Source organism: Kryptolebias marmoratus, linkage group LG11 (genome assembly GCF_001649575.2).
Source record: "Kryptolebias marmoratus isolate JLee-2015 linkage group LG11, ASM164957v2, whole genome shotgun sequence".
In the NCBI taxonomy this organism is placed as follows: domain Eukaryota; kingdom Metazoa; phylum Chordata; class Actinopteri; order Cyprinodontiformes; family Rivulidae; genus Kryptolebias; species Kryptolebias marmoratus.
In genome coordinates, this window is record NC_051440.1 from 12,008,304 (window position 1) to 12,023,059 (window position 14,756).

Genomic DNA, 14,756 nt, shown 5'->3' on the forward strand with positions numbered 1-14,756 from the left:
CAACACCTGCACTCATGTGACAAGAGTGGCCCCTCAGTGAGTCAGACAAACAAGGATTCTAACGAGCCTCCATTGTTAGGAGAGTGAGAACAATTTGCAAGCAATCCAGCTTACATCACATCTCAGCTTTAAAAGCTCAACTCCACACTCTCAATTTCTGATCTGAGAAAGCTCCTCGGATGAGAAGCGAAACGTCTTCAGCTACAGAATAGAAGTCCAGTTGTTTTTGTTTTTTAACTTTTTTTTGAATTTACCATGGCCTGGATGACTGAGAATCTACACCAGCATGTATTATCTTTTGTTTTATCATAGACTCAGTTAAAGAAATGAAAACAAATGATTGTTTTGTGACAAGTTGCTATGAAGAAATCACTTAATGATCCAGTTTAAAACAGATTTTTGCTCAGTTTTCTGTTCTGTGTCTTTTCGGCTCAGGAGCCCTTTTATACCTGGATGGTTTGTCTAAGACGTGGCTTAATAAACACATGATAAGAAACAACAACGTTTCTTTAAAAATGTTCAGATGTTGGACAGAAAATGAGTGACAGTCTTCTCAAAAACCTGGAGAAATCTTCATCAAAATAAGTTTGAAAAGATTACAAGAAGTCTGTCTTGTTGGAAACAAAAATATAAAGAAACGAAGGGTTTAACGTGCACACCAGTCAGTATATATATCATACATTGATTCAGTGTAAAAACAACAAGAGTGTGTCTGATTTACGTAAAAACACGTCTAATTATCAGAGCATCTACGATTTTTTTGTTACCAGTGTCTTTATTTGCTGTATTTTTTCCATTATGGCTCTTCTTTCATTTGAGGACAATAAATCTGTCGGATCTAAACTTGTGTCATTTTGAGAAAGCGGTGAATCACAGCCAGCCCCACGCAGTGAAACACAGAGTTATTCACGCCCACAGTCCGCTGTGTCATGAGTTGGAGCTATTATTGGCTCGGCGGAAAGGCCTCCCTTCCAGGTGTGTCACGCTGAAACCTGCTTTCTCTGCGTAGATCGCGTTGCCTCCTCACCTGAGCCCATCTGAGCCGGGTAAAGAGTGATGGCTGCTCAATATTTTACCAGTGAGCTGCAGAAAGGAGCATATTGGGACTTTTTTTGTTTTACAGAACTTTCTTTCTTTTTTTTTTTTTTCTTTGTTATAGCCTACTTATTACACACAGACTGGTGAAGTGGGAAACACTCGCCCACCACTAACTGGAATGTTTCTGCTCCAGTTAACCTTGCTATGTTTTTTTTTGGTTTTGTTTTCCTAAACAATGGCTTTCTTTGGGAGAGGAAAGCAGCCATGCCTCTGGGAGCTGAGCACATGCAAGGCATGCTTTGAATGCTTCATGCAGAGCGTCACTTCAGCAGACTGATTTGGATACGGTTATCTTTTTGGCTTCGTGGCTCAAAACAAGCCGTTTGCTATCTTCTTAATGGGTTTGTGAGGAGGGCTGAGATGGGTCCTTCGGTCGTGGACACCGTGGAGGATCTGAGGGACATTCAGCAGTCCCTGTGGGAAGTAAGTCCAGCAGGTTTTGCTCGTTTAGTCACACACGGCTGGCTGGAAGGGGAGCCCGGTCAGTCTTTTCCTGACACCGGAAGGAATTCGCCTTGCTGTTATCGGGATGTGAAGAGCTAATGCATTCTGTTTTATCAACTTTATTACAAACAAAGGAAATTATGTATTTTAGCAGCATTATCCTGAGTTTATGTGAAACTGTGGTGCAGTTTAATTAAACTAATTCCCAAAGAAATGGTTAAAAAAGTTAACACCAAATCATTTTATTCGTCACACTGAGCCGTATAATGTCCCCTATAATCAAATTGTAGTTTTATTTATCTTCACAATGTTTGAAAGTTTTATTTTAAAAGAAAGAGGTTATCAGTTTTGTTGCTGTTAAGTCAACAAACCAATGCCTTCCTCTCAACGTGCAACTCTCTGTTATGTATTTTTTTCGCTGTGTGTTATTTTACAACTCCGTTGCGGAGCAACCCGAGTGACTCATTTCCGTGCGCCGTGTTTCTGCAGCTCCACAAGCTGCTCACAGACCTGCCAGACGACATGCTGGAGGACAGCAGAGACTGCTCCTCCCCGGAGCTGGAGGGCTCTCCCTGCGGCAGTAAAAACGCCGGCAGCAGGTAGGCAACATGCTGCCGGCAACACCATGTTGACTCAGATTTATTGTCTGGATGTTGTTTATAAAATGAGGCTTTCCACCCCACTTTGGGTTGGTAAACTCTGCAATAAGAAGCTTAAGATGATTTCCTTAAATTAGAAAAAGGAATCAAAATAACTCCCAATAGCCTGCTTCACTGTAATTGTCACAAAAGGTAAAAGTAATAATCATAAATGGATAAAAGTAGTATAATATGAGTTGAAGCTGTTGTTGCCGTCGTGTCCTTATTTTGTAGCAATGTTTGTGTAGTTCAGGCAGCAGTAGTTGTAGTAGAAGTACAGAAATACTGCGCTGGGATACAGGGATGTAATTTTTTCCTTCTCCTTTCAGCCCACAGTCCAAGTGGACTCAGGAATGGTCTGATCGCGCACGGCCGACCTCTCACACACAGGTGGAGTGTAACCAGTTTTCACAATACACTTTAGCCTCCTGAACGAAAGACAAAAGCTAACGCCGACATTGTCTCTCCGCAGACCTACGAGGTGGACTCTCATGAGGAGTATCCTTACGAGGACCAAGCTGCTCACGTTAATCCACCTCAAAGCCAGCTGTTCCCTCCCCCCTGGAACCAGGACCACCGATTCGCACGGGAAGGCTATCCGTGCGCGAGCATCGGCTCGGACGAATGCCCGGAGATGAGTGATTTCTCCGCTGAATTTGAGGCGCAGTCGTACTCTGAGAGCACTGAAAGGCACGTGAACTATAACGGAGGAGGCTACAGGGACGACCAGCGCCACGAGGACTGCAACACCAGAAACCATTTTCAGGTGAGTGTGGTCGGTCGTTATTGCAGCCGGCTATTTTCAGTTGTTGACGTTCTTTTAAAACCAGGAAGCTGAATTAATTTCAAGCTCGGATGTTGTGATTGATGACTTACCTCTGAGTAAACAACGTCTGAGACGGCTGCTGGGAAATTAGACTGAGACGGAAATTTGACAAAAAGGAATTTAATCCCCTTAGATCCACTTGAAGTGTAAGGTATATTTATCAGCTGGTGTGTAGCAAACAGTGTTGTTGAATAAAAGCACCACATACCTGTCAGCTGCTCCGGTTTTATATCCGAGATTTAATTCACCTCGTTATCTGATAGTTTGTTTAGTCGAAAAACATCCTTACTTCAGAAACACTGTTTTTATTTTTTAGAATTTAAACTCTGGACCGGGCGACCAAAGAGCAAACCAGCACAAAGTCACCTTTAAGCCCCATCAGCAGAAGACATCGGGCCCTCCGGCTGCTCAGCACAAGGAGCAGCTCGACCACCTGCAGGCAGACTTCCTCCACTCGACCCAGCGTGAGTTTCATTGTTTTGTTTTGCTTGGAGTCGTGAGCTCTTATGATGAAACTTGTCTTGTGATCATAAATCGAGTTGGTAAACAAGTTCTGAAAAGAGGAAAAATGATATTTCTGTCTTTTTTGTAATCTGCACTTCATTAACGGACATTTAATACTACAAATACACAGTTAGAATACCTTGATATTCTTAATATTGTTGTAATATTTTCACCTCAAATGAATGTTGGCTTTGGTTTAAGATTGTTGAGGATTATCTGATTATTTCTGGATAATAAAGGCTTTTCTTGTCTCACTTTCTGGCATTTTTCTCCCCGTTTAGGATGTAAAAACGGGGAGCTTTTAAATTAGACTTTGACAGAAGGCCTGAAGTTTAATTTGAGAACTGTGATTCATTAAAAGAGCTTAAAACCTAAATTTAGAAACAGATAATCCTGTCATGTTGCTGAAAGGAGGGACAAATGGTTGATGTTTTGAGAAAAGAAAAAACAAAAACATATTTTCTGCGTTTTAGAAACTGCTGACGGGGAGCGAGTCGCCCAGCTGCAGATCTTAAATAAAGCTCAGCAGAGGCAAATCGAAGATTTGGAGCGAAAACTGGAGGATTCACGTCGTAACATGAGATACCTCGAGCATCAGTTTGCAATTGTCAGAGGTACGTTTCACAGTTTTATCTAGACTTTTTTTCTTTTCCTTAAACAGTCAAATGTAGAATAATATCATTGATTTAATTAGGTGAAACTGAATGTTTCCCCTTTAACTTTTTAATCTTAAGACTTTGTGTTAAAAGCCGATTAGCTTCCTGCCAGGCCTGTTGTTTCCGTTTTATTTTAACCAACTTTATTCTTCCCATTTTGCCATTATTTTTGGAAAATCAACAGATGAAAAGGACGGCCTCGCAGTAAGTTTCAAGGAATCAGGTCGGCTGGTGGAAGAGGCGAAGGAACGAGAGGCTCAAGTGCAAAACAAGCTGAAAGCAGCAGAGCAGCAAGTTCAGATCCTGAAAGAGAGAGAGCAGGAGGTAAACGCTGTACTCACTCACAGCTATAAACAGGTAGATAATCGATAGACGCCTCAGTGTCTGTTCCTGGAGACAGCAGATAATGTTCTTTGACGAGGCTCCAAGAATCTCGTTTAAAACTCTTCCTAAATATTGAGCCACAAATTCACGAGGTGTTTCTGTTGCTTTGTGGCTCGTTCTGTTTGCCGTCACTGAAACGGTCCTTTGATGCAGTTTGTTGCACGTTCAGAGCCGTTGAGCTGTGTTTGCAGAACGTGAAGAAGCAGAGGGTGGCGGACGCCGCAGTGGACAGCATGAAGCAGCAGATGCTGGAGCTTCGTCGCTCCGACACGCTGTCCAGAGCGCGGGAGCAGCACGACCAAGACCTCGCCGTTATGCAGGAGCGCCACGACGCCGCGCTGTTGGCCGCGCAGCAGAAGCTGGACTCGGCCTCCCGGGCTTTAAGCGAACAGGTGCGCGGCGGCGCCAAAAACGTCTCAGCGAGGCAGAGCTCGTCCGTGACTTTCGGTCTGCTGCTTCCAGGTCGATGTCGCTCAGAAGCTGCGAGAGCAGGTGAAGCTGCTGGAAAATCAGCGAGAGGAAGAGCAGCTGAAGAGGTCCAAAGTGATCAACGCCCTCACCCAGCGTCTGGAGGAGAGTCAGCAGCAATGTGCCAAGCTGCTGCAGACAAGTGAGTGAAGGGGGCTCCACATGAGGACTGAAGGTGGATGCTTTATGTGCAGGCTTTGTGGAGCTGCTGCAGCGCCTTGAAGATGCTTGAATTTTAATGTTAAAGGTCTAAAACGTGCTGGAGGTTTTAGTTGAAGTCTTTTGCAATGCTTAAAATCACCATCTGATTTACAAACTCAGTGGTTTTAGCTTTATTAAGCACAATACATCAATGCCCTTCTGAGTGGCTGAATTGTAATTTTTATATTTTATTAAGAAATGCTCAAGAACGCAATAAGCAGCCTTATTGCTTTGACTTTGGCTCAGACAGTTTATTTAGGATGCAGAGACCACTGTTTTATTTCTGAACCTTTGTCAGCCTTTTATTTACCACTCTTCTGTAGATGACAATGATTCTTTAAAACAACATAAAATCAGATTCTATGTGAGTCATTTTATTCAGTTTGTATGTGCAGTTTATGAATATGTTTGCCCAACAGTAAAGGGGTTGTGAAACCCAAGAACTCACTTTAAAAATGCTTGACGGGACAAGCTGCAAATGTTTTCCTCCACACGAGTTTTATCTGTTGTGAATTTCTCCTATTTCTTCAGACTCTGTGCAGGAGATGAGTCAAATGCAGATCAAACTACAACAAGCTCAGGCGGCCAAGGCACTAAGTGAAAACATGAACAAAGTTTTGCAGGTTCGCCTCCCATGAAACATTTATTTTTAAACACCGTATCCGAAGGCTGTTGAAACATGGCGTTTTGAGCCGTTTGCTTCTCCTCTTATTTTGACTTCCAGGAGGATTTAGCAGAGCTGAAGGAGCAGATCGGTCTGTATGAGTCTGCTGTGAAGCACGGCGTTATTTCTTTAGACCTGAGCAGTGAGTGGGAGAACCATCTGTCCGAGTCCTGTGTGGATCTGGGTTTGAAGAAAGCTAATGGGAAAAACGGCACGCTTCACAGGTACATTGATCCCCGTCAGCTTATTATTAGTCTGTGTTCGTTTCTCCCCGGCTTCCGTTAAGTTTGGTATCACCACGCTTGCTGACAACCATCCAAGTGACATTTTTTTTTCCTTTCCATCTCTGTCAGTGTTGCTCTGGCTCGCCTGCCGGACTCCAAGCTGCCCAAAGATGAGGCGTTGAGGCTCCTGCAGCTGGAGATGCAGCGCTGCCTCGGATGTTTGAAGGGGAAGCGGCAGAAGATCAGCCGGCTGCAGGAGGATCTGCAGCTCTGTCGGACTCGAGTCGATGAGCTGCAGACGGAGTTAGATGAGGCGAAGCTCAACTCTTCTGTAAGAGCGCCTCCCAATGGCTGTTTGAGAAAATTCCTTTTCGATTTACCTGTTTTGTTTTTCTGTCAGTTTAATTAAAAACATCTAAACTCACAGATCTAAACAAAGACCAAATAACAGATTAATGACTGTATATTTCTGGTTCAGTCTCTGATTAGAAAAAAGTATTTTCTCTGTGTGTCCACAGGTCAAAGAAGCGAGTCAGATGAAACATGGAGACATGACTGGAGACTCTCAGAAAGAACCGACGAGCCGACAGGAAGATAAGCAACACCTGCTGGAACAAGTGGAGGTTGACTGTAGCTCACAGTTTAATACCATTCTTTGGTCTTTATCCATGACGAAACGGTGAGACTGTTGTTTTTGTTTTCAACTTGCAGATGCTGGAAAGGAAGAATAAGGAGCTGCGACAGAGTGAGGAGAAACTGAAGTCTACCAACTCCGAACTGTGCACCAAAATGAGGGAGATGATCCAGGAGCTGGACCAGGAAAAACAGGAAGCTGCGGCGCGGTAAGGCACAGGACAACTTACGTTTAGAGGTTCATGTAGTTTGGGTTCGGCGTAGTTTTTAAACGAGCGTTCGTACGTTTTTGTCAAGAACTGAGCGGATTCATCAGCAGTACAGGGACGACGTGGTGAACCGGGTCAGAGCAGAACTCGCGCAGGATCACGATGCTCAGCTTGAACAGCTGACTGCGCGGCACCAGCAGCAGATTCAGCACTTACAGTAAGCCTCTGGTTTCACTGTTCAAAAACGCAGTATTAATGCGGATTCTCTTTGTGCCTCGTTTACTTTTCATGTCCTTCCTTCGCAGAGTCCAGTTGTCAGAAGCCAACGATAAGATGCTGGCTGTGCAGGAGTGTTACATTTCTGTGTGCAAGGAAAAGAGCTTGCTGGAGGAAACGATCCAAAACCGGGAGAAAGACGAGGCTTTGATAAAAGAGGAGAGTAACGCAACTGTAGAAAAGCTGAGAGGCGAACTCGAAGCTCAGCATCAGGCCTCTATAACCCAACTTAAAGCAGCCTGGTCCAAAGAGAAGGAGTCTGAAATCCAGCAGGAAGTGAACGCTCGTGTAGCTTCAACTGAGGCGAAATGGAAAACTGAACTGCAAAAGGTCCGAATTTGATAAAAATGAAAACCCAGCTCCTTCCTTTTGCTAATTAACAGTTCAAGCCAGACTTTATTTCTCTTTTCTTTGTTTTCAGAGAGAGAAGACGTGGGTCCAGAAGCTGGAGGAGGCTGCGAGCGAGAGGAGCAGCAGAGAGACTGCTGAGGTGACCTGTCAAACAGACGAGTTCGAGGTCAGCAGTCTGACAATTTCTGCTGAGGAGCTGGACTCCAGGCTCAGGGCTCAGAAGCAGCAGCTGCAGCTGGACGCTGACGAAGTGCAACGCAAAGCCGTGGAGGAGGCTAGAAAACGACTCCGGAGAGAGCTGGAGGAGAGGCACCTGGAGGACATGGCCAAGCAGGTCACTGAGGTTTTATTTCCCTTACAACAACCAATAAACGAGCTCTAATTCTGTCTTGGTTTTTAGGCGTAGCAGCTGTAAGTCATACACAAACGCCACCGAAACTGGCAATGATCGTGCTCCACCCACATTCACGCACTGCTGTGATATTTAGAGCTTGTCTTAATCATCATACACTTCACAGATATATTTGTATTATTCAAAAAAAGTTGTTTTGTTAATGGTGTTTCAGGTTGAAGGTGCTGTAACTCGGGCCTATAATCGTTGGATTGAGGATCTGCCTTCACTGCCAGTATTCCAAGCAGAGAAGGAGAAATGGGAAACGCTACAAGAAAAAATTACAAACCAAAAAGTATATCAGGATCTTTTGATTTTTAAAGTATCACTACCATTTTTTTTCTCTTTCTCTGATTATAAATTGTTATTTTAAACATTTCAGGTGTCCCAGGCCCTGAGGGAGGCAGAGGAGCAGTGGAGCAGGAACCAACAGGGGGACCAGAGCTCTGGACCCAAGAGGGTGGAGGAGCTCCAACGGGAGCTGGCGGCTCTCAGGATCCAGCTGGAACAAGCGTCCAGAGAGCAGGCCGCCCTGCTGAAAGCTGAGCTGGCTGCAGCCCGAGCGGCGTGGAGCCGAGACAAACAGCAGGAGGTCTCCGTCGTTCGGGCGCGCAGCGAGCAAGCGCACCAGACCGAGCTGCAGGAGCAGCGCTGGGAGCTGGAGCAGGCCGCGCGGCGAGCCAGAGAGGACGCCGACCTGCAGAGGAAGGAGCTGCTCCTGCAGATGGAGGCGAAGCTCCAGCGGACCGTGAGGGCACGGGAAGAGGAGTGGAGGCGCCAGCGCGCAGAAAACGAGCTGACCCTGAGACGGCAGATCAGAGAGGAGCTCATCGTGGAGCTTCAGAGCGGACTGACGGAGGTCCAAACCCAACTTCTGGGGCAGGAGACTGAAAATCACAGCGGATCCAGTGGCTCCACGTCAGAGGCTTCTTTAACGCACATCGTTAAAACTTCGTGTGGAGACATGGTGAACAGAGTTTTATCTGAGGCCAAACGGGAGTGGACCAAAGTAAGCTGCTGCTACCTAAAGATTAAATAAGAGATTTTACTGTTTTTGTGACGTGATAAGGATAAGGTCAATTTCCTATTGTTTGTTTGGAACCAAAGTGAGCTGATGATTTAATTCACCCTCCCACAGTTGAGTGAAGAGAAGTTGAGTCAAGTCTTAAAAGAAACACAAGAACAACATATGAGAGAAATCAGCAAAATGCAAAGTACGGAATGCGCTCACTTTGTAAATACAATCAGTTGCAGCAGCGCCTTTCTTACTGTACGCGACTCCACTGTCTTGTATTTCCAGGCTGCTCGTCTCAGAGGAAGGATCAGCCTCTCTGCAGGAAGGAATGCACGGAGGCTTTAGGTGCACTGCAGAAGAAGAACCAGGAGCTGCAGAGGCACTTGGAGAAAGCCTGCCGCCAGCTTCAGCACAGCACCCGAGAGCACAGAAACGCCACGCAGCGTCTCAAAGGTACGTTCGTTCGCCGTCTGTAAACGTGCGTCGCAATGGAGCCGCGCCGACTGGATTCGCTTCTCTGAACCGCAGATGAGCACGAGAGCAGCTTGCAGAGGGTCAAGGCCGAGCATCTGCAGCAGCTGGAGGAAGTGAAGAAAGCCAACGACTCCTCAGGGTTTGTCCAAGTTTTCTGCTAATAAATCAGAGTCCAGAAAGAAATGAACCTGGTCTTTGTAGTTTAATGTCGACTGAATTAGGAAACTGAAACTCCGATGCAAACTGAACATTCGGCAATTTCTTTGCTGTGCCGTTATGTAGTTTAAGATTTAAAAAAAGCACGTGTATTTATTTTTTTTTTAACACATAGAACGACTGAACAACAGAATCTGCAGCGAGGCCTCGAGGAGATGAAGCAGCAGTACCTGACGACTGTGGAAAAGATCCGAGGTGGGTGCATCACACACACTGACATATTACTCTCTCTATTTTCACCCCGTGTCCCCTCCATTTGAACATTCTTTGTCAAGTTCACCCTGATCGCATAAAGTAAACAAAGCGAGGTGTAACCGTCTTCCTCTGCCAGGAGACATGCTGCGGTACCTTCAGGAAAGTCGGGAGCGTTCGGCGGAGATGATCCGCGCAGAGGTGCAGAGGGAGAGGCAGGACACCGCCAGGAAGATGCGACGCTATTATCTGAGCTGTTTGCAGGAGTTACTGGAGGACGGGAGCAGGGCCACGGGGCGAGCAGCTTTAATTGTCCCGAACTTGTTAGTTTCCCCTCAACGCCGCTCCCCGGGCTAATTGTATCGATCTTTCTGTCCTCTGCAGCGCGGAGAAGAAAATAATGAATGCTGCGAGCAAGCTGGCGGCCATGGCTAAAGTGTTGGAAACGCCAGTCAAAAGTAAATCTGGGAAGAACTACAGTTTACCAAGTGAGTCACTTAGAGAACTGCTTCGCTATTGTTTTCATTTTTTTTTTTTTGTCAGAAAATACCAGCGTGGCGTGCAACTGTGTGTCTGTCGTCAGGTAGTTCAGCGGCTGATGGGGTGCTAGGCGGGACCGCAGGGTTCGGTAAGAATCTGTCAACACGATCTGAGCTCCCCGACACCAGGCCAGAGGAGAGACCCCTCAGGGAGCAGGCGTCCGCTGATTCAGGACAGAAATCAACCACAGCTAAACTTCAGAGCCAGCAGGACACTGGTGCGCCTCAGCAGGACACGGCGGACAAAGGCAAACGTCCCCAAACGTCTCGCACAAACCTCCCCTCGTCTCAGACCGCCTCTCGGCCTCGCGCGGACTTCGTCAGTCTGTCTGTGAGGGGCGACGGCTTGGAGTGGTACCTGCAGGGAGGGGACCCCGATAAAGCCGACGCCCGCCTGGAGTCGGGGCGGCGGAGCAGGCCGCTCCTCCTCCGGGAGACGCCCGTCAGGGAAGAGAAACGGACCGACTGGAGCGCGGCGAGCTGCGGCTCGGACGCGGCGCCCGGGCCGCCGTGCTTCGGTAGGAAAGCGGAACCGGTCAGACCTTACTCCCCGTCGGCCGGGTCAGCCAACAGAGCGGGAGAGTTCGGCGGCCTCACTCCCGACGTCTCTGACATGACGGTTTACAACCAGATTCCAGAGAAGGTGACTGAAAAGAACCCCCGCGGGACGAAGGGTCTGGACCGGGAGCCGATCCCTGGCTCTGAAAGCAGGAGCGAGCCGGGGCTCAGCTCCAGGCCTCAGTTCTCCGAGCTCAGGCAGCGGCAGCAGGACAGTGGCTTCGACAGTCCGTTCTTCCTGCAGAAGTGACAGAACGTCGGGAAGGTATGAAGATGAGGCGTTTTTAGGCTCGGACTTCACTTTTTAAACTGTGCCTTTTAATTCGCTGCGTTCTGTTTACAGGATAAAATCTGCTGTGTGAGTTTTGTATGTTTGGAAATTCTTACTTCCTGTGATGCAGACTTTATGTCCGTGTCGTGCGTATGCAAATCGGCAGCTCGTTTATCCAAACAAAAGGACGACTAAAACAACAAAATAAGTTTACGGCCGCACATTTACGACCCACGAACACCTTGTCGGTTTAATCTGCACAAAGCCCAAGTGCTGAAAGTTGGCTGCTGAACAAAGGAGATACAGGTTGTTAATTATTGACCCTAAAAGGTTGCTGGCGGATGGACTTTGCTGCCTGTGGACAGTCAGACTCGCTGTTTCCAATCACTACGCCGAGCTTATCTCCTCCTGCTACTGACTCTGGGTCCGTATTAACTCAGTATCTGTGACCGCTGTATTGATCTTCTTATCTCAAGGAGGAAAGTAAGCATCTTTCCCTGAAAGAGCCACACGGCCGCTTCATAGCGCGTAGTTTACTCCCTTTGAAGCAAAACCCTGCCGGTTTCCCACAGCAGATACGACGAAGCGAGTGTTTGTTCTCCTCGCTGTGAGCAGACCTGTTTCTGTCCGAGCGGCTTCAGAAACCGAAGCACGGCGTTAAAACTGAAACCTCAACGACTCATTCAGGTTGTTTTTACAGTCGATTCTCTGTTAGTCTGATTAAGTGGAGCCGTTCTCTGAAGGCAGGAGGAGTGTTTTTGCATTTTTAAAAGAGGCACGGCCGATCGTTCTCCGATTAATTTTACTTTCAGGTCCAGGTCGTAAAAAGATGCACATCGCAAAAATAAAGTCAAGTTTTATTTATTTAAACAGGTTTTATTTGTTTCTGTTTGAAGCCAGTTGTGTTTTCTGTGTTTTCTTAAATGTTTTATAGCAGTTTAATAAGATGTGCTGTTCGTGTTTTTTATATTTATACATATATGTAAATACTGTCTTTCTTTCAATAAATCTTGCTTTTTTACAAACTAAATAAACAATCCCTGATTTGTCACGTTAATCTTACAGACCAAACATTTGCTGACAAATAAGATCAGGAGGAATTTTTAGGGGTTGTTTTTGGGCTTATTTATCCCAAATTCCTGTTTAGTTTTTCCAAAAATGGAAAAAAAAACCTGCAGCAGTTTCAGGTGAATTAAAGTCTGTATTTGATTACTAGTGAAAAGTTGTGTGTTAGATTTACAATTACACAGAAGTAGTAATTATATTTATACTAATTTCTCCTGCATCTTTCCCTTCATTTTTAAATGTGTTAAATGCAACAAATGGGGAAAATAATCATTTCATTTTACACCAAACAACAAAATTATCCAATTATTCACTAAAAGTACATTTTGTTCCTGCTAAATTTAGGTTTAGATCGTTTTATTAAAACCCTGTATTTTATTTTTAAGCCCAAAAGTTAAAAAGAATTACTTGTGATGATATCTGATTTTTGAATGTTTTTTTTTTTCCTGTGAAGCTGGAACGACTGGTTCTAAAGCAGCTCTTTGAGGACCACGTCTGCCTCGTGTTTCACCAAATAACGGATTTGCTTTTTTTATGAGAACTTCTTTAGTTTTCTGTCTGCAGAGGAAGGTGGAGGACTTTAGTTTAATCTGTAAAAGCCTCTCGAGCAGACGGGATTATCTCCGGCCCGTCAGAGTCCGGCAGGTTTCGCTGAAGGCCAACAGGTGAGGCGCTTCATCAGGTGTGGGTGTGTGAAAGGAGCTGCAGATGATCTCCATCAGCTCTGGCTTCTCTCCAGCAGGTCTTCCTGCAGCAGCAGACATCGCTCATCCCCCGAACCGTTGGGGCTCTGGGCTCGTCTTCGTGTGAGACGGAATTTACGGCTGCCGTCTCGCTGTCGCCTCGCCGCCCGGAGGGGTACTTGTACACACACACACACACACACTTCTCTGATGAACTGCGAAACAAAAGCTACAGCAGCAGATTTTTTTCCTTCCAGTCAGCAGATCATTGGCCATTAAACGGAGCGGCTTCCATTTTCCCTGCCTCGGTCAGAGACGCTCAGCTTTAAATACTTCTCTTGTTCGCTCCCGATTTTTCCAAACGCCTGAAGTGGGATAAATACTGCATCTTAAAATGTTTTTTTTTTTAATTTTGGTTAAACTTGTGCTAGAATGTGATAAATTAGCTTAAGAAAAAAAACAAATTGCTTTTGGCACAAAAATGCTAATTTACACCAGTTTTAGGAGAGAACTAAACCTGAAATAAAGATTAGGAATAAGTTTCAGACAGATGTTTAACAGGTGTTTCTACTAAAACATAACGTCATCTCACACCTCTGAGGGCGAGAGGCGGTGCGGTATTTGCCCGTGATCTACCACTCATTCTGAATGTGAACCAACATTCAGAATATATATAATAATAATAATAATAATATGAACTTATGAACCAGCCTTTTCTTCCGTTACTCATCATATTTTAGCTCAGAGTCAGAAGCAGCCTGATTTAAGGGAACAAACTGGGACTTTGACCTTTGACCTGGTGAACCTGCAGCACGAACAGCCTTTAAACTCGGGACTCGTGGAACGAGCTCCACGTTCTGCGTGGTGTTTACACTGTGGAGGTAAACTTTGACTCATATTTGACTTTCTACAAGAGCAGGAGGCTCTGACCTTCACGTCCTGGAGTCCGTGTCCTTTTTAGGTCCCTGCAGTTTAAAAAAAAAAAAAAACTTTATCCCCTTAAATTTAGACTCAAATGAGGTCAGAGTTGCAAAGCAAACAAAACGTGAACGAGGAAGTTATTTCACATAAATAAAAAAAAAAATTGTTGCTCGACTGTGTGGAACTCGTTTGTAGTCCAAGAGTTTCTGCTCTCGCTCCGGTTGAATCTCATAACTCCACATCCAGGCTCTTTTAAAGACTCTTATTCTTTCTTTATCAAACCTACATTCCCATCTTGACTGAGGCGAGGGGCGGGAATGATGCCACTTAGTTCAGGAAATCGATTGTTCTGGTGGAAAATCACCATCTAGTGGAACGTTGCTTGAAAATCTGTATGATAAAAAATGTTATTGTATAAAAATAATTAAAGCTAGAGGTTAACGGCTAATGCTAATATGGATCTTTGGGTATTACGTTTAGTATTTTCAGTTTAACAGGAATAAAACTAAAATAAACATGTATTTAACAACACTACTTGGTAATCGGTTAAATCTACACAGACATGGCCTAATTGCTTTTTTTTAATTTATTTTTTATTTAAAGTGGCAGCTATCTATGGGGCGCCGTTTGTAAAGGAGCTTGTGCTCAAAATTCATGCCTAAATTTTGTCACATTTAGCTTCAAACACTGTTTTAAAATGTACTGTTGATTTTCTGATGTCACTTTTTACAACATTTAGCTAATTACATGTAATTGTTACAGCTACATGCTAAATATAAATCTAAATGCTAAATGTTAAATCTAAATGTTAAATGTTAAATGTTAAATCTAAATGTTAAATGTTTAATCTAAATG

General features: G+C 45.0%; 1 protein-coding gene across 1 annotated transcript in view; it reads left to right on the plus strand.

The window, feature by feature from the left end:
* Positions 1–12,269, plus strand: part of cep152 (centrosomal protein 152) — a 15,747-nt gene extending 3,478 nt beyond the window's left edge. Inside the window, 25 exon segments of the mRNA XM_037978271.1 lie at positions 2,032–2,141; positions 2,510–2,570; positions 2,653–2,946; positions 3,323–3,470; positions 3,984–4,124; positions 4,351–4,490; positions 4,742–4,942; positions 5,013–5,160; positions 5,751–5,842; positions 5,944–6,107; positions 6,237–6,438; positions 6,626–6,730; positions 6,819–6,949; positions 7,038–7,166; positions 7,255–7,555; positions 7,647–7,910; positions 8,143–8,262; positions 8,350–8,976; positions 9,106–9,181; positions 9,268–9,435; positions 9,511–9,595; positions 9,788–9,867; positions 10,004–10,191; positions 10,193–10,352; positions 10,448–12,269. Coding sequence (XP_037834199.1) covers positions 2,032–2,141; positions 2,510–2,570; positions 2,653–2,946; positions 3,323–3,470; positions 3,984–4,124; positions 4,351–4,490; positions 4,742–4,942; positions 5,013–5,160; positions 5,751–5,842; positions 5,944–6,107; positions 6,237–6,438; positions 6,626–6,730; positions 6,819–6,949; positions 7,038–7,166; positions 7,255–7,555; positions 7,647–7,910; positions 8,143–8,262; positions 8,350–8,976; positions 9,106–9,181; positions 9,268–9,435; positions 9,511–9,595; positions 9,788–9,867; positions 10,004–10,191; positions 10,193–10,352; positions 10,448–11,211 — 4,899 coding nt within the window. The 3' untranslated portion in view covers positions 11,212–12,269.
* Positions 12,270–14,756: the final 2,487 nt, after the last annotated feature.